General features: G+C 52.6%; 1 protein-coding gene across 3 annotated transcripts in view; it reads right to left on the bottom strand.

Annotated features, from left to right (window-relative positions):
* SPATA1 (spermatogenesis associated 1) overlaps positions 1-22,819 on the bottom strand; it is a 44,508-nt gene that overhangs the window by 1,798 nt on the left and 19,891 nt on the right. For 2 of the 3 annotated variants that reach the window (XM_069735816.1, XM_069735817.1), the window contains 7 exons: positions 20,670-20,991; positions 17,111-17,240; positions 16,875-16,935; positions 10,287-10,407; positions 5,095-5,220; positions 4,302-4,480; positions 2,517-2,615 (listed from right to left, as the gene is read on the bottom strand). In XM_069735816.1, coding sequence (XP_069591917.1) covers positions 2,517-2,615; positions 4,302-4,480; positions 5,095-5,220; positions 10,287-10,407; positions 16,875-16,935; positions 17,111-17,240; positions 20,670-20,991 — 1,038 coding nt within the window. The remainder of the gene's footprint in view (positions 1-2,516; positions 2,616-4,301; positions 4,481-5,094; positions 5,221-10,286; positions 10,408-16,874; positions 16,936-17,110; positions 17,241-20,669; positions 20,992-22,819) is intronic. The other variant, XM_069735819.1, reaches the window with a different exon arrangement.

Raw genomic sequence — 22,819 nt, 5'->3', positions numbered from 1 at the left:
CTTCAGACGTTCTGGACTCTTATAATTAAAGGGCTTTTCCTGAAGCGGGATCTGATGAGCGGTCAGTAAGACCAGACATGGTGGGATCTTAATGGTATCAGGTCAGCAGGGGTCTTGCTCCCAGCACCGATCAGCTGATTAGAGGGGCTGTGGGTTGTAAGCGAGGGTCGCGTCCCCCTTATTATTTCCTGGGCACTTTATGCCGTGGCTTTGTAGGTTTAACTGCACCGGAGCCGGATCAATGGCGGCTTCTCACAGTGGAGTCTGTTAGTTTTACCTTGTCTGGTGTCAGGGTGTTTATCTGCTGTGAAGCGCTAGTCCTGCTTTGCTCGCGTCCTGGCCTGGAGGAGCCGCCGACCTCACGTCCAGGCCTGGAGGAGCCGCCGACCTCCCGTGCAGGCCTGGAAGAGTCGCCGACCTCACGTCCAGGCCTGGAGGAGTCGCCGACCTCACGTCCAGGCCTAGAGGAGCCGCCGACCTCACGTCCAGGCCTGGAGGAGCCGCCGACCTCACGTCCAGGCCTGGAGGAGCCGCCGACCTCACGTCCAGGCTTGGAAGAGTCGCCGACCTCGCGTCCAGGCCTGGAGGAGCCGCCGACCTCGCGTCCAGGCCTGGAGGAGCCGCCGACCTCGCGTCCAGACCTGGAGGAGCCGCCGACCTCGCGTCCAGGCCTGGAGGAGCCGCCGACCTCGCGTCCAGGCCTGGAGGAGCCGCCGACCTCGCGTCCAGGCCTGGAGGAGCCGCCGACCTCGCGTCCAGGCCTGGAGGAGCCGCCGACCTCACGTCCACTGTTATGAACAGGTGATTCAGAACCACAATGGACCTGGTGGTTACGAGCACAGAAAATGACCTGATAGTTGCTAATCACATAGGACGAGCTCTGAGACGTGGGAACTCTGCTGACCACAATTCCTAATCCTATCATACCACACTAAAGGTAGCCGTGGAGCGTTCCTGACCAGACCTAGACACCTCGGGCACAGCCTGAGAAACTAGCTAGCCCTGAAGATAGAAAAATAAGCCTACCTTGCCTCAGAGAAATTCCCCAAAGGAAAAGGCAGCCCCCCACATATAATGACTGTGAGTAAAGATGAAAATACAAACACAGAGATGAAATAGATTTAGCAAAGTGAGGCCCGACTTACTGAACAGACCGAGGATAGGAAAGATAGCTTTGCGGTCAGCACAAAAACCTACAAACAACCACGCAGAGGGGGCAAAAAGACCCTCCGCACCGACTAACGGTACGGAGGTGCTCCCTCTGCGTCTCAGAGCTTCCAGCAAGCAAGAAAAACCAATATAGCAAGCTGGACAGAAAAAATAGCAAACAAAAGTAACACAAGCAGAACTTAGCTTATGCAGGGCAGACAGGCCACAAGAACGATCCAGGAGAAAGCAAGACCAATACTGGAACATTGGCTGGAGGCCAGGAACAAAGAACTAGGTGGAGTTAAATAGAGCAGCACCTAACGACTTAACCTCGTCACCTGAGGAAGGAAACTCAGAAGCCGCAGCCCCACTCACATCCACCAGAGGAAGCTCATAGACAGAACCAGCCGAAGTACCACTCATGACCACAGGAGGGAGCTTGACAACAGAATTCACAACAGTCCACTCCTGAAGGAGCCGCCGACCTCACGTCCACGCCTGCAGAAGTCGCTGACATCACGTCCACGCCTGGAGGAGCCGCCGACCTCACGTCCACGCCTGGAGGAGCCACCGACCTCACGTCCACGCCTGGAGAAGTCGCTGACATCACATCCACGCTTGGAGGAGCCGCCGACCTCACGTCCAGCCCTGGAGGAGCCGCCGACCTCACGTCCACGCCTGGAGAAGTTGCTGACATCACATCCACGCCTGGAGGAGCCGCCGACCTCGCGTCCAGCCCTGGAGGAGCCGCCGACCTCACGTCCACGCCTGGAGAAGTCGCTGATATCACATCCACGCCTGGAGAAGTCGCTGACATCACGTCCAGGCCTGGAGGAGCCGCCGACCTCACGTCCAGCCCTGGAGGAGCCGCCGACATCACGTCCAGGCCAGGAGGAGCCGCCGACCTCACGTCCAGGCCTGGCGGAGCCGTTGACCTCATGTTACTGGCACTGCGTGATTGGCAGGTGTCAGATGTGACGTTACTTGACGTTACTCACTTTCACGATGGACATTTACTCTATAACTTTGTTTTTCGAGTTCTATGGAATCTGGCTGCACCCAGAGCCTGCACAGCATTGAAACGAAGCTGCTGATCCCAAAAATGCCACAAACCAAAGCAAGGCTTGGTAATGGAGTCTGGTGGACCTAGGCAGACTGGGCAACTCCCCATAAACACCAAGGAGCCGCTCTGCCACCATCGGCAGTGGTCGAGGCACCAGTCAGAGGAAGGTGGCGGAGAGATGGCCGGCTCCCCCCCACACATGGGACCAGCTCCTTAGTGGGGGGTGATGTTGGGTCGGGGGGGTTTTACCATTTCTAACTGCTGGGCACCTCTGACTGAGTTATGGCATAGTGTTTTCAGTCACCTTAATTTCGATGACGAGCTTGATCCTGGCGTTGTCCACCTTCCGCTTCAGCTGGTCGAGTTCCTGCCGCGTTGCGGTTATTGCCATTATTAAAGAGTCCTGTCCAGAGAAATACAATCACCGGCCATGGAGGAAGATGAATCGCATCTTACACGATGACTCTCAACGGGCGGCCATCAGCCTGGTGTCTAATCTTAAGGGCTCGCTCACACTGGTGTATAACACGGCCGCGCGCTGTGTGTGCCTTATCGGATCACACTCTGCCCCGTGGTGTATGGTGGGGCCGCACAGATCTGCCATTGTTTTCACATGGTGAATCGGCGTGAATAAACAATCTCCGCATGCTGCAAGTGGCACCGGAATTGAAATCATGCACAGCCATACATGTCTATAGGTGCATGCAGAACATCAGGCTGCACTCGGATGACATCGGAGTGCAGTGCGACAACCACGGAGAATGGAGAAGACTGAGAAATGAAGATCTCCATCTTCCGATCACCAATGCTACGATTCTCTCATGCAAAAAATTCAGATCACTCTCAGGTGACAGATTGTGTCGAGTGTCAATAATATAATTGGCCCGATTCTCTCACATAAGAGAATCTACGTCACTGTGAGCAGAGCCTAATAGTGTCTGCAATCTATTGTGATACAATGTATGTCCAATATCGTTTGTGGATTAATGTTCTCATATACAATGGCATGTAAAAGTCAGGGCACCCCTGGCCAAAATTGCTGTTATTGTGAACAGATCAGTAAGTTGAAGGTGAAATGATCTAAAAGGCCTGAAGTTACAGATCACACATTTCCTTTGTATTTTTGACAAGCAAAAAAAAAATTGTCTTTTTCATTTTAAAAATTACAAAAAAGGAAAATTCGCCAATGCAAAAGTTTGGGCACCCTTTGAGATTAGTGTGCTCAGACAACTTTGACCAAGGTTTCAGCCCTTAAATAGCCTGGTAGGGTTAGGCTTGTACACCATCATTGTTAGGAAAGGCCAGATGATGCAAATTACCCAACTTTATAAAAACCCAGCCTCCTCTAACCTTGTGCCAAAAACCAGCAGCCATGGGTTCTTCTAAGGAGCTGCCGAGCACTTGGGAAAATGGTGGAGGCCACAAAGCAGGAGAAGGCTGTAAGAAGCGAGAAAAGCGTTTTCAAGCTGCCCTTTCCTTACAATGGCCCTCACAGTCCCCTGATCTGAACATCACTGAAAATCTGTGGTGAGACCACAAAATAGCTGAGGATGGAAGGCGACCAGAGATCTCAAAGAACGGGAACAATGGATGAAAATCCCTCAAACAAGAACTGAAAGACTCTTGTCCGGCTTCAAAGCTGTGATACTTGCAAAAGGGGGCGCTCGTATTAACCATGCAGGGTGCACAAACTTTTACACCAGCCTATTTTCCTTTTTGTAATTTTTAACATGTAAAAAGATGTAAAAATTCTCTCTCTATTTTTTTATTGGCTAAAATAGAAAGGAAATGTGTGATCTGTAACTTTAGCCGTTTTAGAGATAATTTTATCTTCACCTTGCTGAACTGTTCACAATAACAGTAATTTTGACCAGCGGTGCACAGACGTTCACCTGCCACTGTATTGTTATAGCAGTTACATCTCCGCCCCCTTGGCAGACATAGATATGTACAATGACTCCCTGCAGCCTCCACTAGGGGGAGCTCCCTGTATTCAGAAGGAGCATTGTTTGTGGCCAGCAGGGGGTGATGTTTCTTTTGCCCCCTATATACTGGGGTCCATTACTGTTGTCCTGATCCCTATATATACCTTTGGGTTGGCAGCAAGTGTCGGGTGCTTTGCACGTTTTTTGCTGTCTCGCGCTGCCAGCTGGGTCAGGAGCCTCTGGTAGTTAACGTCGGTTTCGATTACCAGCTTCTTCAGTCTCTCCTCTAATGTCGCCGTCTCTTTCTTTGTTTCAAAATACTTCTTCTTCCAGGAATCTCTGACTACAGGAAGAAAAGCAAAACTAATACTGACCCCGCTGCTGATCAGTAACAACCAAGGAACATTGTATCAATGACTTAGAATTCGCTGAAACAATATTACAACTGGTGCAGAAGACGGGGGACACCGCAGTGACTGATGACTCCGCCTATGGCGTACAGATGGATACCTTCCTGCACCTGATCACTATCACATACAGATCGATACCTTCCTGCACCTGATCACTATCACATACAGATCGATACCTTTCTGGCACCTGATCACTATCACATACAGATCGATACCTTCCTGCACCTGATCACTATCACATACAGATCGATACCTTTCTGGCACCTGATCACTATCACATACAGATGGATACCTTCCTGCACCTGATCACTATCACATACAGATGGATACCTTCCTGCACCTGATCACTATCACATACAGATCGATACCTTCCTGCACCTGATCACTATCACATACAGATCGATACCTTCCGGGCACCTGATCACTATCACATACAGATGGATACCTTCCTGCACCTGATCACTATCACATACAGATCGATACCTTTCTGGCACCTGATCACTATCACATACAGACCGGTACCTCCCCACCACTCATGGATCAGTACCTTGCTGGCGTCTGAGTTTTTGCTGTTCCAGCAGATATTTTATCCGTTTTATTATCTCCTCTCGGGATTTCTCCAGCTGGATCCGTTCCTCTTTTAAAATAGTTAATTGTTCCATAATTGTTTCACCTAAAAATAAAACAGAAGAAATGTCTGATGTATTGGCATCCGGCAGAGATAAGCGTGGCATCGGCCTGTTCTTTCTAGGAGGTAAATGCAGAATTACTGCAGTCTGTGCTCCCTGGATAATCTGCAGACTGTGGCCGTTCACATTGTGCGTTCATCCTGCGCACCGACACTGCAGCTCAGTTTGGGGTATTTCTTATACATATATATATTGTAGTGGCAGCTGCTAGTGACGGGCGAGCACCGAGTAGTGGCAGCTGCTAGTGACGGGCGAGCACCGAGTAGTGGCAGCTGCTAGTGACGGGCGAGCACCGAGTAGTGGCAGCTGCTAGTGACGGGCGAGCACCGAGTAGTGGCAGCTGCTAGTGACGGGCGAGCACCGAGTAGTGGCAGCTGCTAGTGACGGGCGAGCACCGAGTAGTGGCAGCTGCTAGTGACGGGCGAGCACCGAGAAGTGGCAGCTGCTAGTGACGGGCGAGCACCGAGCAGTGGCAGCTGCTAGTGACGGGCGAGCACCGAGCAGTGGCAGCTGCTAGTGACGGGCGAGCACCGAGCAGTGGCAGCTGCTAGTGACGGGCGAGCACCGAGCAGTGGCAGCTGCTAGTGACGGGCGAGCACCGAGTAGTGGCAGCTGCTAGTGACGGGCGAGCACCGAGTAGTGGCAGCTGCTAGTGACGGGCGAGCACCGAGTAGTGGCAGCTGCTAGTGACGGGCGAGCACCGAGTAGTGGCAGCTGCTAGTGACGGGCGAGCACCGAGTAGTGGCAGCTGCTAGTGACGGGCGAGCACCGAGTAGTGGCAGCTGCTAGTGACGGGCGAGCACCGAGTAGTGGCAGCTGCTAGTGACGGGCGAGCACCGAGTAGTGGCAGCTGCTAGTGACGGGCGAGCACCGAGTAGTGGCAGCTGCTAGTGACGGGCGAGCACCGAGTAGTGGCAGCTGCTAGTGACGGGCGAGCACCGAGTAGTGGCAGCTGCTAGTGACGGGCGAGCACCGAGTAGTGGCAGCTGCTAGTGACGGGCGAGCACCGAGTAGTGGCAGCTGCTAGTGACGGGCGAGCACCGAGTAGTGGCAGCTGCTAGTGACGGGCGAGCACCGAGTAGTGGCAGCTGCTAGTGACGGGCGAGCACCGAGTAGTGGCAGCTGCTAGTGACGGGCGAGCACCGAGTAGTGGCAGCTGCTAGTGACGGGCGAGCACCGAGTAGTGGCAGCTGCTAGTGACGGGCGAGCACCGAGTAGTGGCAGCTGCTAGTGACGGGCGGGCACCGAGTAGTGGCAGCTGCTAGTGACGGGCGGGCACCGAGTAGTGGCAGCTGCTAGTGACGGGCGAGCACCGAGTAGTGGCAGCTGCTAGTGACGGGCGAGCACCGAGTAGTGGCAGCTGCTAGTGACGGGCGAGCACCGAGTAGTGGCAGCTGCTAGTGACGGGCGAGCACCGAGTAGGTGGCAGCTGCTAGTGACGGGCGAGCACCGAGTAGTGGCAGCTGCTAGTGACGGGCGAGCACCGAGTAGTGGCAGCTGCTAGTGACGGGCGAGCACCGAGTAGTGGCAGCTGCTAGTGACGGGCGAGCACCGAGTAGTGGCAGCTGCTAGTGACGGGCGAGCACCGAGTAGTGGCAGCTGCTAGTGACGGGCGAGCACCGAGTAGTGGCAGCTGCTAGTGACGGGCGAGCACCGAGTAGTGGCAGCTGCTAGTGATGGGCGAGCACCGAGTAGTGGCAACAGGCTCGCTCATCACTAGTAGCTGCGGGTCTTCGTGTCCTCCGCGTGGTCCGGGCCATTAACCCTTCCAGGCCACTTTTCATTTCTGCGTTTTCATTTTTTCCTCCTCTTTTTCCAAGAGCCGCAGCCATAAGGGCTTTTTTTTGGAGGACAAGTTGTAGTTTTGAATGACGGCCCTCATATTGGCAAGTAATGTACAGGAACATGGAAGAAGAATCCTAATTAGGTAAAATTGAAAAAAAACAAGAAAACACAATTTTGCCAGCATGGTTAATAGGGTTTGAGGGTTACAGTGTTCATCATTGCTTGGTAAAATAAGTTGGTAACAGGATTATCCGGGACAGTACGATTACGGCGTACTGGATAAACAATTTTATTATTTTAGTGGAAAAAAAGCAAAACAAATCTTTGTAAAATAAATACAATTGTTCTTTTTGTTTTGCCATTTTCTGGGACCTGCAACTTTTGTGACATGTGTGATGAGCCGAGGTCCTTATTGAGCAGAGATTTTATTGAGCCGAGGTCCTTATTGAGCAGAGATTTTATTGAGCCGAGGTCCTTATTGAGCAGAGGTCCTTATTGAGCCGAGGTCCTTGTTGAGCCAAGGTCCTTGTTGAGCCGAGGTCCTTATTGAGCCGAGGTCCTTGTTGAGCCGAGGTCCTTATTGAGCCGAGGTCCTTGTTGAGCCGAGGTCCTTATTGAGCAGAGGTTTTTATTGAGCCGAGGTCCTTATTGAGCCGCGGTCCTTATTGAGCCGAGGTCCTTATTGACCAAGGTCCTTATTGAGCTGAGGTCCTTATTGAGCCGCGGTCCTTATTGAGCCGAGGTCCTTATTGAGCCGAGGTCCTTATTGATCAAGGTCCTTATTGAGCTGAGGTCCTTACTGAGCCGAGATCCTTATTGAGCCGAGGACCTTATTGACCAAGGTCCTTATTGAGCTGAGGTTCTTACTGAGCCGAGGTCCTTATTGAGCCGAGGTCCTTATTGAGCCGAGGTCCTTATTGAGCTGAGGTTCTTACTGAGCCGAGGTCCTTATTGAGCCGAGGTCCTTACTGAGCCGAGATCCTTATTGAGCCGAGGTCCTTATTGACCAAGGTCCTTATTGAGCTGAGGTCTTACTGAGCCGAGGTCCTTATTGAGCCGAGGTCCTTATTGAGCCGAGGTCCTTATTGAGCTGAGGTTCTTACTGAGCCGAGGTCCTTATTGAGCCGAGGTCCTTACTGAGCCGTGGTCCTTATTGAGCCGAGGTCCTTATTGAGCCGAGGTCCTTACTGCGCCGAGATCCTCGTTGAGCTGAGATTCTTATTGAGCCGAGGTTCTTACTGAGCCGCGGCCCTTATTGAGCCAAAGTCCTTACTGAGCCGAGGTCCTTATTGAGCCGAGGTCCTTGCTGAGATGAGATTCTTATTGAGTTGAGGTCCTTGTTGAGCTGAGATTCTTATTGAACCGAGGTTTACTGAGCTGCGGTCCTTATTGAGCCGAGGTCCTCACTGAGCCGCGGTCCTTATTGAGCCGAGGTCCTTATTGAGCCGAGGTCCTTACTGAGCCGTGGTCCTTATTGAGCCGCGGTCCTTATTGAGCCGAGGTCCTTACTGAGCCGCGGTCCTTATTGAGCCGTGGTCCTTATTGAGCCGAGGTCCTTGTTGAGCCGAGGTCCTTGTTGAGATGAGATTCTTATTGAGCCGCGGTTCTTATTGAGCTGAGGTCCTTGTTGAGCTGAGATTCTTATTGAGCTGAGGTCCTTATTGAGCCGAGGTCCTTATTGAGCCGAGGTCCTTATTGAGCTGAGGTCCTTGTTGAGCTGAGATTCTTATTGAGCTCAGGTCCTTATTGAGCCGAGGTCCTTATTGAGCCGAGGTCCTTGTTGAGCTGAGATTCTTACTGAGCCGCGGTTCTTATTGAGCCGCGGTCCTTATTGAGCCGAGGTCCTTACTGAGCCGCAGTCCTTATTGAGCCGTGGTCCTTATTGAGCCGAGGTCCTTGTAGAGCCGAGGTCCTTGTTGAGATGAGATTCTTATTGAGCCGCTGTTCTTATTGAGCTGAGGTCCTTGTTGAGCTGAGATTCTTATTGAGCTGAGGTCCTTATTGAGCCGAGGTCCTTATTGAGCCGAGGTCCTTATTGAGATGAGATTCTTATTGAGCCGCGGTTCTTATTAAGCTGAGGTCCTTGTTGAGCTGAGATTCTTATTGAGCTCAGGTCCTTATTGAGCCGAGGTCCTTATTGAGCCGAGGTCCTTGTTGAGATGAGATTCTTATTGAGCCGCGGTTCTTATTGAGCCGAGGTCCTTGTTGAGCTGAGATTCTTACTGAGCCGCGGTTCTTATTGAGCCGAGGTCCTTATTGAGCCGAGGTCCTTACTGAGCCGAGGTCCTTACTGAGCCGAGGTCCTTACTGAGCCGAGGTCCTTATTGAGCCGCGGTCCTTATTGAGCCGCGGTCCTTGTTGAGCCGAGGTTCTTATTGAGCCGAGGTCCTTGTTGAGCCGAGGTCCTTGTTGAGCCGAGGTCCTTACTGAGCCGAGGTCCTTATTGAGCCGAGGTCCTTGTTGAGCTGAGATTCTTATTGAGCCGAGGTCCTTGTTGAGCCGAGGTCCTTACTGAGCCGAGGTCCTTATTGAGCTGAGATTCTTATTGAGCCGAGGTCCTTACTGAGCCGAGGTCCTTATTAAGCCGAGGTCCTTGTTGAGCCGAGGTCCTTATTGATACCATTTTAGACACACACTTAGGTAGGAAAAAAGGATCATCCCCGCGGCAGTGAGGGGATGATCCTTGTTTCCTACTTAAGTGTGTGTTTCAATCAGGTCCTGCACTGACCTGTGGATCTGCAGCAGCCGCCATTATGTCCTTCCTTCAACCTCACCAGGTGAGTAGTTCTCTTGGTGGGCAACTTTGTGTAGCGTTTGATAAGACCCTATTTGCGCTTTTGTGTCTCCCTCTATTCTCTGATACCATTTTAGAGCAAATCTAATGTTTTGATCACTTTTTATTGCATTTTTGGGAGTTTAGTGACCAAGACATGGCATAAGGATTTTAGTACTGTTTACTGTACGACATTATTGCTTTGATATTTTTATAGATTTAACTTACATGTGGAAATTGAGGAGTATGGGGGCGATTCACACTTCTGTTTTCTTCATTTTTAGCATTTGTAAAAACTATTTTTTTTAGAACATTTATGTCTTAGACCCCCGAGGGCACCTAAACCTGCGATCTATGGGGGAGGGTAGTGGGCGCCTATAGCTGGCCCAGGGTGACAGTGGATATTGATCACTTGTGGGGCATAATCCCTGACTATGAGTATCTGTGCCGCTACGCGCTTTCATCTCTGTCGTCTCCATCATCAGCACTTACCGTGTGAAGGAATCCTCGGTGCCGGAGACAGAACCGTTGGGAAATCTGGTAGAAGAGGTGGAGACGGCGGAGGCCGGTAGTGAGCGCAGTCTGATCGATGTCTAAAAGAACTATCGCCAAACTGCAAAAGATAGATCAGAGGTGGGACACACAGGCAGGAGACGCAGGGAACACGGGACACACAGGCAGGAGACGCAGGGAACACGGGACACACAGGCAGGAGACGCAGGGAACACGGGACACATGGGCAGGAGATGCAGATAACACGGGACACACGGGCAGGAGACGCAGGGAACACGGGACACACGGGCAGGAGACGCAGGGAACACGGGACACACAGGCAGGAGACGCAGGGAACACGGGACACACAGGCAGGAGACGCAGATAACACGGGACACACAGGCAGGAGACGCAGGGAACACGGAACACACAGGCAGGAGACGCAGGGAACACGGGACACACAGGCAGGAGACGCAGATAACACGGGACACACAGGCAGGAGACGCAGGGAACACGGGACACACAGGCAGGAGACGCAGGGAACACTGGACACACAGGCAGGAGACGCAGGGAACACGGGACACACAGGCAGGAGACGCAGGGAACACGGGACACACAGGCAGGAGACGCAGATAACACGGGACACACAGGCAGGAGACGCAGGGAACACGGGACACACAGGCAGGAGACGCAGGGAACACGGGACACACAAGCAGGAGACGCAGAGAACACGGGACACAGGCAGGAGACGCAGGGAACACGGGACGCACGGACAGGAGACGCAGGGAACACGGGACGCACGGGCAGGAGACGCAGAGAACACGGGACGCACGGGCAGGAGACGCAGGGAACACGGGACGCACGGGCAGGAGACGCAGGGAACACGGGACACACGGGCAGGAGATGCAGCGTGTCCTGTGTGAGGGGGAACTGATCTTTATCTTGTTTACATTACAGAAACATTCTCAAACTTTTCCCAAACTTAGGCTCGTTCAGTTGGGTGTGTTTGGTCCGTGGCCGGTCCGTGTGCGCTCACAGACATCACAGGACGGTGCATGCAGTGGACAGTAGCTCCTGCACCGCCTGTGACGCGGATGAACACACGGAGCTGCACACGGGCCCCTGAACATCAGTGGGGTCCGACTCCCGGGACAGTCATCCATAAGTTGTGGGACGGTCGCGGTGTCTGGATAACCGTCCTCTTCATGGCGTATAAGACACCGTACGTTTTGCAGTGAACATCCCTGGCGCTACGTAGCTGTCCCATCAGCAGGTTAGGACTGAGACGCAACGAGCGTTGACACCAAGGACATCCACTGCCTGCTGTGACCTATGTGATCAGTGCGACGACCCTGACAATCCTAAGAAAAAAACGGAAATATAAAAGTCCCAGAAAAACCCTTTGGGACCTGTTCTTACTGACTAATATAAAGTTTAAAAAAACCTGCACAATTTTCTGCAGATTTCAGGCACTGCAGCTCAGATCTGCAGCACGGCTGAATTTTTGCTGTGGAGTTTTTTTTCTTTTTCACAGCTTATGAATGACATCTCTTAAAATCTCATGTACTTTGCTGGCAGAGAAAGACGCAGCAGATATTCCACATGGAAATCCACAGCAGAAAACCTGCACTGGATCCATTCTGTGGGGGAAAACTCCTTAAAGGGAACCTGTCACTGGATTCACAATGCCCGAACCACGAGCACCATGAATCAGAGCGCAGCACCGTCATTACAGCCAGGTGTGAATCAGAGCGCAGCTCCGTCATTACAGCCAGGTGTGAATCAGAGCGCAGCTCCGCCATTACAGCCAGGTGTGAATCAGAACGCAGCTCCGTCATTGCAGCCAGGTGTGAATAAGAGCGCAGCACCGTCATTACAGCCAGGTGTGAATCAGAGCGCAGCTCCGTCATTACAGTCAGGTGTGAATCAGAGCGCAGCTCCGTCATTACAGCCAGGTGTGAATCAGAGCGCAGCTCCGTCATTACAGCCAGGTGTGAATCAGAGCGCAGCTCCGCCATTACAGCCAGGTGTGAATAAGAGCGCAGCACCGTCATTACAGCCAGGTGTGAATCAGAGCGCAGCTCCGCCATTACAGCCAGGTGTGAATAAGAGCGCAGCACCGTCATTACAGCCAGGTGTGAATCAGAGCGCAGCTCCGTCATTACAGACAGGTGTGAATCAGAGCACAGCTCCGCCATTACAGCCAGGTGTGAATCAGAACGCAGCTCCGTCATTGCAGCCAGGTGTGAATCAGAGCGCAGCACCGTCATTACAGCCAGGTGTGAATCAGAGCGCAGCACCGTCATTACAGCCAGGTGTGAATCAGAGCGCAGCTCCGTCATTACAGCCAGGTGTGAATCAGAGCGCAGCTCCGCCATTACAGCCAGGTGTGAATCAGAGCGCAGCTCCGTCATTACAGTCAGGTGTGAATCAGAACGCAGCTCCGTCATTGCAGCCAGGTGTGAATAAGAGCGCAGCACCGTCATTACAGCCAGGTGTGAATCAGAGCGCAGCTCCGCCATTACAGCCAGGTGTGAATAAGAGCGCAGCACCGTCATTACAGCCAGGTGTGAATCAGAGCGCAGCTCCGTCATTACAGACAGGTGTGAATCAGAGCACAGCTCCGCCATTACAGCCAGGTGTGAATCAGAACGCAGCTCCGTCATTGCAGCCAGGTGTGAATCAGAGCGCAGCACCGTCATTACAGCCAGGTGTGAATCAGAGCGCAGCACCGTCATTACAGCCAGGTGTGAATCAGAGCGCAGCTCCGTCATTACAGCCAGGTGTGAATCAGAGCGCAGCTCCGCCATTACAGCCAGGTGTGAATCAGAGCGCAGCTCCGCCATTACAGCCAGGTGTGAATCAGAGCGCAGCTCCGTCATTACAGTCAGGTGTGAATCAGAGCGCAGCTCCGTCATTACAGCCAGGTGTGAATCAGAGCGCAGCTCCGTCATTACAGACAGGTGTGAATCAGAGCGCAGCTCCGCCATTACAGCCAGGTGTGAATCAGAGCGCAGCTCCGTCATTACAGCCAGGTGTGAATCAGAGCGCAGCTCCGTCATTACAGCCAGGTGTGAATCAGAGCGCAGCTCCGCCATTACAGCCAGGTGTGAATCAGAGCGCAGCTCCGCCATTACAGCCAGGTGTCTCCTGCCCGGGACGCACGGGCAGGAGACGCAGGGAACACGGGACGCACGGGCAGGAGACGCAGGGAACACGGGACACACGGGCAGGAGATGCAGCGTGTCCTGTGTGAGGGGGAACTGATCTTTATCTTGTTTACATTACAGAAACATTCTCAAACTTTTCCCAAACTTAGGCTCGTTCAGTTGGGTGTGTTTGGTCCGTGGCCGGTCCGTGTGCGCTCACAGACATCACAGGACGGTGCATGCAGTGGACAGTAGCTCCTGCACCGCCTGTGACGCGGATGAACACACGGAGCTGCACACGGGCCCCTGAACATCAGTGGGGTCCGACTCCCGGGACAGTCATCCATAAGTTGTGGGACGGTCGCGGTGTCTGGATAACCGTCCTCTTCATGGCGTATAAGACACCGTACGTTTTGCAGTGAACATCCCTGGCGCTACGTAGCTGTCCCATCAGCAGGTTAGGACTGAGACGCAACGAGCGTTGACACCAAGGACATCCACTGCCTGCTGTGACCTATGTGATCAGTGCGACGACCCTGACAATCCTAAGAAAAAAACGGAAATATAAAAGTCCCAGAAAAACCCTTTGGGACCTGTTCTTACTGACTAATATAAAGTTTAAAAAAACCTGCACAATTTTCTGCAGATTTCAGGCACTGCAGCTCAGATCTGCAGCACGGCTGAATTTTTGCTGTGGAGTTTTTTTTCTTTTTCACAGCTTATGAATGACATCTCTTAAAATCTCATGTACTTTGCTGGCAGAGAAAGACGCAGCAGATATTCCACATGGAAATCCACAGCAGAAAACCTGCACTGGATCCATTCTGTGGGGGAAAACTCCTTAAAGGGAACCTGTCACTGGATTCACAATGCCCGAACCACGAGCACCATGAATCAGAGCGCAGCACCGTCATTACAGCCAGGTGTGAATCAGAGCGCAGCTCCGCCATTACAGCCAGGTGTGAATCAGAACGCAGCTCCGTCATTGCAGCCAGGTGTGAATAAGAGCGCAGCACCGTCATTACAGCCAGGTGTGAATCAGAGCGCAGCTCCGTCATTACAGCCAGGTGTGAATCAGAGCGCAGCACCGTCATTACAGCCAGGTGTGAATCAGAGCGCAGCTCCGTCATTACAGCCAGGTGTGAATCAGAGCGCAGCTACGTCATTACAGCCAGGTGTGAATCAGAGCGCAGCTCCGTCATTACAGCCAGGTGTGAATCAGAGCGCAGCTCCGCCATTACAGCCAGGTGTGAATCAGAGCGCAGCTCCGCCATTACAGCCAGGTGTGAATAAGAGCGCAGCACCGTCATTACAGCCAGGTGTGAATCAGAGCGCAGCTCCGTCATTACAGACAGGTGTGAATCAGAGCACAGCTCCGCCATTACAGCCAGGTGTGAATCAGAACGCAGCTCCGTCATTGCAGCCAGGTGTGAATCAGAGCGCAGCACCGTCATTACAGCCAGGTGTGAATCAGAGCGCAGCTCCGTCATTACAGCCAGGTGTGAATCAGAGCGCAGCACCGTCATTACAGCCAGGTGTGAATCAGAGCGCAGCTCCGTCATTACAGCCAGGTGTGAATCAGAGCGCAGCTCCGCCATTACAGCCAGGTGTGAATCAGAGCGCAGCTCCGTCATTACAGTCAGGTGTGAATCAGAACGCAGCTCCGTCATTGCAGCCAGGTGTGAATAAGAGCGCAGCACCGTCATTACAGCCAGGTGTGAATCAGAGCGCAGCTCCGCCATTACAGCCAGGTGTGAATAAGAGCGCAGCACCGTCATTACAGCCAGGTGTGAATCAGAGCGCAGCTCCGTCATTACAGCCAGGTGTGAATCAGAGCGCAGCACCGTCATTACAGCCAGGTGTGAATCAGAGCGCAGCTCCGTCATTACAGCCAGGTGTGAATCAGAGCGCAGCTCCGCCATTACAGCCAGGTGTGAATCAGAGCGCAGCTCCGCCATTACAGCCAGGTGTGAATCAGAGCGCAGCTCCGTCATTACAGTCAGGTGTGAATCAGAGCGCAGCTCCGTCATTACAGCCAGGTGTGAATCAGAGCGCAGCTCCGTCATTACAGACAGGTGTGAATCAGAGCACAGCTCCGTCATTACAGCCAGGTGTGAATCAGAGCGCAGCTCCGCCATTACAGCCAGGTGTGAATCAGAGCGCAGCTCCGCCATTACAGCCAGGTGTGAATCAGAGCGCAGCTCCGCCATTACAGCCAGGTGTGAATCAGAGCGCAGCTCCGCCATTACAGCCAGGTGTGAATCAAAGCGCAGCTCCCCCATTACAGTCAGGTGTGAATCAGAGCGCAGCTCCGTCATTACAGCCAGGTGTGAATCAGAGCGCAGCTCCGCCATTACAGCCAGGTGTGAATCAGAGCGCAGCTCCGCCATTACAGCCAGGTGTGAATCAGAGCGCAGCTCCGCCATTACAGCCAGGTGTGAATCAGAGCGCAGCTCCGCCATTACAGCCAGGTGTGAATCAGAGCGCAGCTCCGCCATTACAGCCAGGTGTGAATCAGAGCGCAGCTCCGCCATTACAGCCAGGTGTGAATCAGAGCGCAGCTCCCCCATTACAGCCAGGTGTGAATCAGAGCGCAGCTCCGCCATTACAGCCAGGTGTGAATCAGGGCGCAGCTCCCCCATTACAGCCAGGTGTGAATCAGGGCGCAGCTCCCCCATTACAGCCAGGTGTGAATCAGAGCGCAGCTCCGCCATTACAGCCAGGTGTGAATCAGAGCGCAGCTCCGTCATTACAGCCAGGTGTGAATCAGAGCGCAGCTCCGTCATTACAGCCAGGTGTGAATCAGAGCGCAGCTCCGTCATTACAGACAGGTGTGAATCAGAGCGCAACTCCCCCATTGCAGCAAGGTTTGTCTCTCTGAAATACTGCGGTGGTCCAGAGAAAACACGGTATGAAAAGCTGGACCTGAGACCCCACTGGTCCGGTGCCGCCCTGCTCCAGCTGATTGACAGGTATCTGTCATGTATGTACCTGGGAGACGTCAATCACCAGGAGAAGGGAGTCAGACGCAGATTAAACTCGTCTATTCCAGTCTATAGATGTGAGAACACAATAATCCGGCCGCACTCGGACGTTGGTGTTCCCCGATGTTTTCCCGTGATTCTTTATTTGGGATCTTGAGTCGCCCCTGGAGTGATTTTATGCAAGTCAGTAATTCTGGCGGCATTTTACAAAACTTCAGACTTTATGCTCTAAGAAATTGCAAAAAACGGTTAAATAAACTAAAAAAAATCATATTTTAGTTTGTGCAAAATTCCTGAACTGCATGCGCCAAAGTGCAAAAAACATCAGCGAATAACAAAATAAAACAGAAAAGCGGCAAAATAAAATTGCAACTGATTGACATGGCGATCGGGCTGCACATCACCTGAGGCGCCATCCCCGGACCCGCAATATCCCATCCACAGCCCCCGGTTACCTGATTGCGCTCGTCCCTTGATCCCCGATTTGCAGGATTTTCTTGTATAAATGTTTCCTGCCTAAAAATAAAACAAATAGGAGACACAGAGTATCAGTGAGAGGAAGAGCTGTGGCTCCTGGCAACCAATCGCAGTGCAGCGATCTTAAATATTCTGCTCTTGAAAAATAAAAGCTGTGCTGTGATTGGTTGCAATAGGCATGAAAGAGTTTCCATAAATCGTCCCCTTATCTTACCGCTTGTGCTGTGAACGGTCGAGTTCTGCACCCAGGAGGGAATGTGCAATCCCAGAATCACCAGTCGGGTTTCTTCCTGATAATATCTTGCCATCCTCAGATCCGACTATTTCTGACTGTTTAATGTTTCCTGGATAAAAGAAATGTATCAAGGTTTATTATTATTTACAACACTGACATCTACAATATATGGACAATGCTTTAAAATGTGTCAGTAATGTAACATGAACTTTGTAAGATATTTGGCCATGAGAGGATGCATTCTACTCACGTTCCTGCAGCCTGTCCATCCCCTGTATCCACATCCTCCCTGTATATACTGTATGTCTCCAGCTACACTATACAAAGGGCATCTGCAGCTTCTCTCTCTGTGGCTTAGACTGCCTGCTGTGAGAGGGGAGAAGGGGGATGGAGCTGCAGCTTCTTTGTCTCTGTGGCTCTGAAAGGGGAGGAGGGGGGATGGAGCTGCACTTCTATGTGACTGAATGCTGTGATAGGGGGAGGGGGATGCAGCTGCAGCTTCTCTGCAACTGAATGCTGTGAGAGGAGGGGGATACAACTGCAGCTTCTCTGCGACTGAATGCAGTGATATGGGAGGAGGGGGATGCAACTGCAGCTTCTCTTTAGGTACCGTCACACTAAGTGACGCTGCAGTGATACCGACAACGATGTCGATCGCTGCAGCGTCGCTGTTTGGTCGCTGGAGAGCTGTCACACATACAGCTCTCCAGCGACCAACGATGCCGGTAACCAGGGTAAACATCGGGTTACTAAGCGCAGGGCCGCGCTTAGTAACCCGATGTTTACCCTGGTTACCATCGTAAAAGTAAAAAAAACAAACACTACATACTTACCTTCCGCTGTCTGTCCCCGGCGCTGTGCTTTCCTGCACTGACTGTGAGCGCCGGCCAGCCGGAAAGCAGAGCGGTGACGTCACCGCTGTGCTCTGCTTTCCGGCTGGCCGGCGCTCACAACCAGTGCAGAGTGTTTGTTTTTTTTAACTTTTACGCTGGTAACCAAAGTAAACATCGGGTTACTAAGCGCGGCCCTGCGCTAAGTAACCCGATGTTTACCCTGGTTACCAGTGAAGACATCGCTGAATCGGCGTCACACACGCTGATTCAGCGAAGTCTGCAGGGAGTCCAGCGACGAAATAAAGTGCTGGACTTTCTGCAGCGACCGACGACATCACAGCAGGATCCTGATCGCTGCTGCGTGTCAAACTGAACGATATCGCTAGCCAGGACCCTGCAACGTCACGGATCGCTAGCGATATCGTTCAGTGTGACGGTACCTTTACTCTGTGGCTCTGAGACTGCCTGCTGTGTGAGGGGAGAAGGGGGATGAGGCTGCAGCTTCTTTGTCTCTGTGGCTCTAAAACTGCATGCTGTGAGAGGGGAGGAGGGGGATGCAGCTGCAACTTCTTTGTCTCCATGGCTCTGAGGCTGCATGTTGTGAGAGGAGGAGGGGGATGTAGCTGTAGCTTCTCTGTGACTGAATGCTGTGAGAGGAGGGGGATACAGCTACAGCTTCTCTGCGACTGAAAGCAGTGAGAGGGGAGGAGGGGGATGCAGCTGCAGCTTCTCTGCGACTGAATGCTGTGAGAGGAGGGGGATGCAGCTGCAGCTTCTCTCAGTGCCTCTGAGACTGCATGCTGTGAGAGGGGAGGAGGGGGATGGAGCTGCACTTCTATGTGACTGAATGCTGTGAGAGGGGGAGGGGGATGCAGCTGCAACTTCTCTGCCACTGAATGTTGTGAGAGGGGAGGAGGGGGATGCAGCTGCAGCTTCTCTGTGACTGAATGCTGTGAGAGGAGGGGGATGCAGCTGCAGCTTCTCTGCGACTGAATGCTGTGAGAGAGGAGGGGGAGATGCAGCTGCAGCTTCTCTGTGACTGAATGCAGTGAGGGGGAGGAGGAGGATGCAGCTGCAGCTTCTCTCTCTCTCTCTGTGGCTCTGAGGCTGCATGCTGTGAGAGGGGAGGAGGGGGATGGAGCTGCACTTCTGTGTGACTGAATGCTGTGAGAGGAGGAGGCGGATGCAGCTTCTCTCTCTGTGGCTCTGAGACTGCATGCTGTTAGAGGGGAGGAGGGGGATGGAGCTGCAGTTTCTGTGCAACTGAATGCTGTGAGAGGGGGAAGTAGCTGCAGCTTCTCTGCGACTGAATGCTGTGAGAGGGGGATGCAGCTGCAGCTTTTCTGCCATTGAATGTTGTGAGAGGGGAGGAGGGGGATGCAGCTTCAGCTTCTCTGTGACTGAATGCTGTGAGAGAGGAGGGGGATGCAGCTTCTCTGTGACTGAATGCTGTGAGAGGGGAGGAGGATGATGCAGCTGCAGCTTCTCTCTCTCTCTCTGTCGCTCTGAGGCTGCATGCTGTGAGAGGGGAGGAGGGGGATGGAGCTGCACTTCTCTGTGACTGAATGCTGTGAGAGAGGAGGGGGATGCAGCTTCTATGTGACTGAATGCTGTGAGAGGGGAGGAGGATGATGCAGTTGCAGCTTCTCTCTCTGTCGCTCTGAGTCTGCATGCTGTGAGAGGGGAGGAGGGGGATGGAGCTGCACTTCTGTGTGACTGAATGCTGTGAGGAGAAGGGGGATGCAGCTTCTCTCTCTCTGTGTCTCTGAGACTGCATGCTGTTAGAGGGGAGGAGGGGGATGGAGCTGCAGTTTCTCTCTCTCTCTGTGGCTGCATGCTGTGAGAGGGGAGGAGGGGATGGAGCTGCACTTCTGTGTGACTGAATGCTGTGAGAGAGGAGGAGGGGGATGCAGCTGCAGCTTCTCTGTCTCTGTGGCTCTGAGACTGCCTGCTGTGTGAGGGGAGAAGGGGGATGGAGCTGCAGCTTCTCTGTCTCTGTGGCTCTGAGACTGCATGCTGTGAGAGGGGAGGAGGGGGATGCAGCTGCAGCTTCTCTGTCTCCATGGCTCTGAGGCTGCATGTTGTGGGAGGAGGAGGGGGATGCAGCTGCAGCTTCTCTGCGACAATGCTGTGAGAGAGGAGGGGGATGCAGCTGCAGCTTCTCTGTGACTGAATGCTGTGAGAGGGGAGGAGGGGGATGCAGCTGCAGCTTCTCTCTATGGCTCTGAGACTGCATGCTGTGAGGGGAGGAGGGGGATGGAGCTGCACGTCTGTGTGACTGAATGCTGTGAGAGGGGAGGAGGGGGATGCAGCTGCAGCTTCTCTCTGTGCCTCTGAGACTGCATGCTGTGAGAGGGGAGGAGGGGGATGGAGCTGCTCTTCTCTGCGAATGAATGCTGTGAGAGGAGGGGGATGCAGCTGCAGCTTCTCTGCCACTGAATGCTGTGAGAGAGGAGGGGGGATGCAGCTGCAGGTTCTCGGCGACTGAATGCTGTGAGAGAGGAGGAGGGGGATGCAGCTGCAGCTTCTCTCTATGGCTCTGAGACTGCATGTTGTGAGAGGGGAGAAGGTGCTGCAGTTGGGGAAAGCCTGCTGCTAACATGACAGGCCAAGAAAAAGGGAAGGAAGGTGGGAAGATGAGTTTCCCTGTCTCAGCGTCTCTGCACATTTAGACATTTGTTTCCATGCAGACGAGTGACTGATACCGTTGAGCAGAGGTAAGACAGCGCCGCTCTCCATCTGAACTTGATATTGTATCTGGCTGGTGGCCGGCACTACGTCGCCTCTCTTCTTATTCCATATGAAGCTCCGGCCTCCGTCCTGCGGTGGTCGGGGCGCGGCTGGGTCATTCTCAGGGATCGGCTGAACCGTCGTCCTCTCATCGATGATGGCGTCGGCTCGCGCTTCAGACTGCTCAGAGGATGAATACTCGGCCTGGAAATGCCGCTGCTCCGGAGAGACTGTGGATGCGTATACACTGCCTTCATAAAGGTCCCCGGGGAGTAGATATAATTCTGGTTCACGAGCCTGAAAAAAAGACCAAATGGGACGAGGAGTTTACAGTGTGCACACTGGTCAGTGAGGAAGGACCTCGGAGGACGGAGCAGGAAGCCCCCCAGGACGGGTCTGCACCACACCGCGCTGACAGATCGTCACATTTACACTCATCTTAGCTGCAATTAAGCACTTTTTTTAATTTGGAAGAAGTATCCGTTAGATTGTGCCTGTCCTTACACACAAAGCCTGTAGACAAGCGCGGTCCTGCTGCCCTCAACCCCACGACAGCACCAGCATAATACGTCCAGGATCTGGTCTGGTTCTCCTTCTCAGTAATTTGCTGTCCATTATATTTTTTAGTGGTCTCCTCACCAGCATTCAGCCAGCACTATAGGTGCTGGAACTTCTTTTCCCTCAGTTGCCTGCATGCATTGGTCCTGCTGTTTTCCAATGGCTCGTCTGCCCGGAGTCAAAACCCAGCCTTTGTTTTTCACCTGCATGCAGTATGTCAGACAAGAGGGCAGAAGTGGAGACAAAAGGCAAAACCTACCGACACCACTTCCTATATCGGTACAAAGCTCTACACAACTTCCTGTGGAGGTAAAAAGCCACGCCCCAATTCCTGCAGATGTGCACAGCCACACCCCACTTCCTGTAGATGTGCAAAGCCACACCTCCACTTCCTGTAGATGTGCAAAGCCACACCCCCACTTCCTGTAGATGTGCAAAGCCACACCCCCACTTCCTGTAGATGTACAAAGCCACACACCCACTTCCTGTAGATGTACAAAGCCACACCCCCACTTCCTGTAGATGTATAAAGCCACACCCCCACTTCCTGTAGATGTATAAAGCCACACCCCCACTTCCTGTAGATGTATAAAGCCACACCCCCACTTCCTGTAATCTGCCTCTGCTGTTACAGATGGATTATGCTGGCCATCACACAGCAGGTTACACATAAAGGAGACACCTAATGGCTTTTAGGGGTTTTCTGAGGGTGAGATAAGATGATTTATATATACATTGATTTGCAGATTGTCTGCCTGTTACATTATCTACAGTGCCTACAAGTAGTATTCAACCCCCTGCAGATTTAGCAGGTTTATACATTTGGAATTAACTTGGCATTGTGACATTTGGACTGTAGATCAGCCTGAAAGTGTGAAATGCACTGCAGCAAAAAAGAATGTTATTTCTTTGTTTATTTTTTTTTAAATTGTGAAAAGTCTTTTCAGAGGGTCATTTATTATTCAACCCCTCAACCCACCAGAATTCTGTTTGGTTCCCCTAAAGTATTAAGAAGTAGTTCAGGCACAAAGAACAATGAGCTTCACATGTTTGGATTCATTATCTCTTTTTCCAGCTTTTTCTGACTATTTAAGACCCTCCCCAAACTTGTGAACAGCACTCATACATGGTCAACATGGGAAAGACAAAGGAGCATTCCAAGGCCATCAGAGACAAGATCGTGGAGGGTCACAAGGCTGGCAAGGGGTACAAAACCCTTTCCAAGGAGTCGGGCCTACCTGTCTCCACTGTTGGGAGCATCATCCGGAAGTGGAAGGCTTATGGAACTACTGTTAGCCTTCCACAGCCTGGACAGCCTTTCAAAGTTTCCTCCCGTACCGAGGCCAGGCTTGTCCGAAGAGTCAAGGCTAACCCAAGGACAACAAGGAAGGAGCTCTGGGAAGATCTCATGGCAGTGGGGACATTGGTTTCAGTCAATACCATAAGTAATGTACTCCATCGCAATGGTCTCCGTTCCAGACGAGCCCGTAAGGTACCTTTACTTTCAAAGCGTCATGTCAAGGCTCGTCTACAGTGTGCTCATGATCACTTGGAGGACTCTGAGACT

Source organism: Ranitomeya imitator, chromosome 8 (genome assembly GCF_032444005.1).
Source record: "Ranitomeya imitator isolate aRanImi1 chromosome 8, aRanImi1.pri, whole genome shotgun sequence".
NCBI classification, from domain to species: domain Eukaryota; kingdom Metazoa; phylum Chordata; class Amphibia; order Anura; family Dendrobatidae; genus Ranitomeya; species Ranitomeya imitator.
The sequence above is the reverse complement of the archived record's forward strand: the minus strand, read 5'-3'. Positions and strand labels throughout refer to the sequence as shown.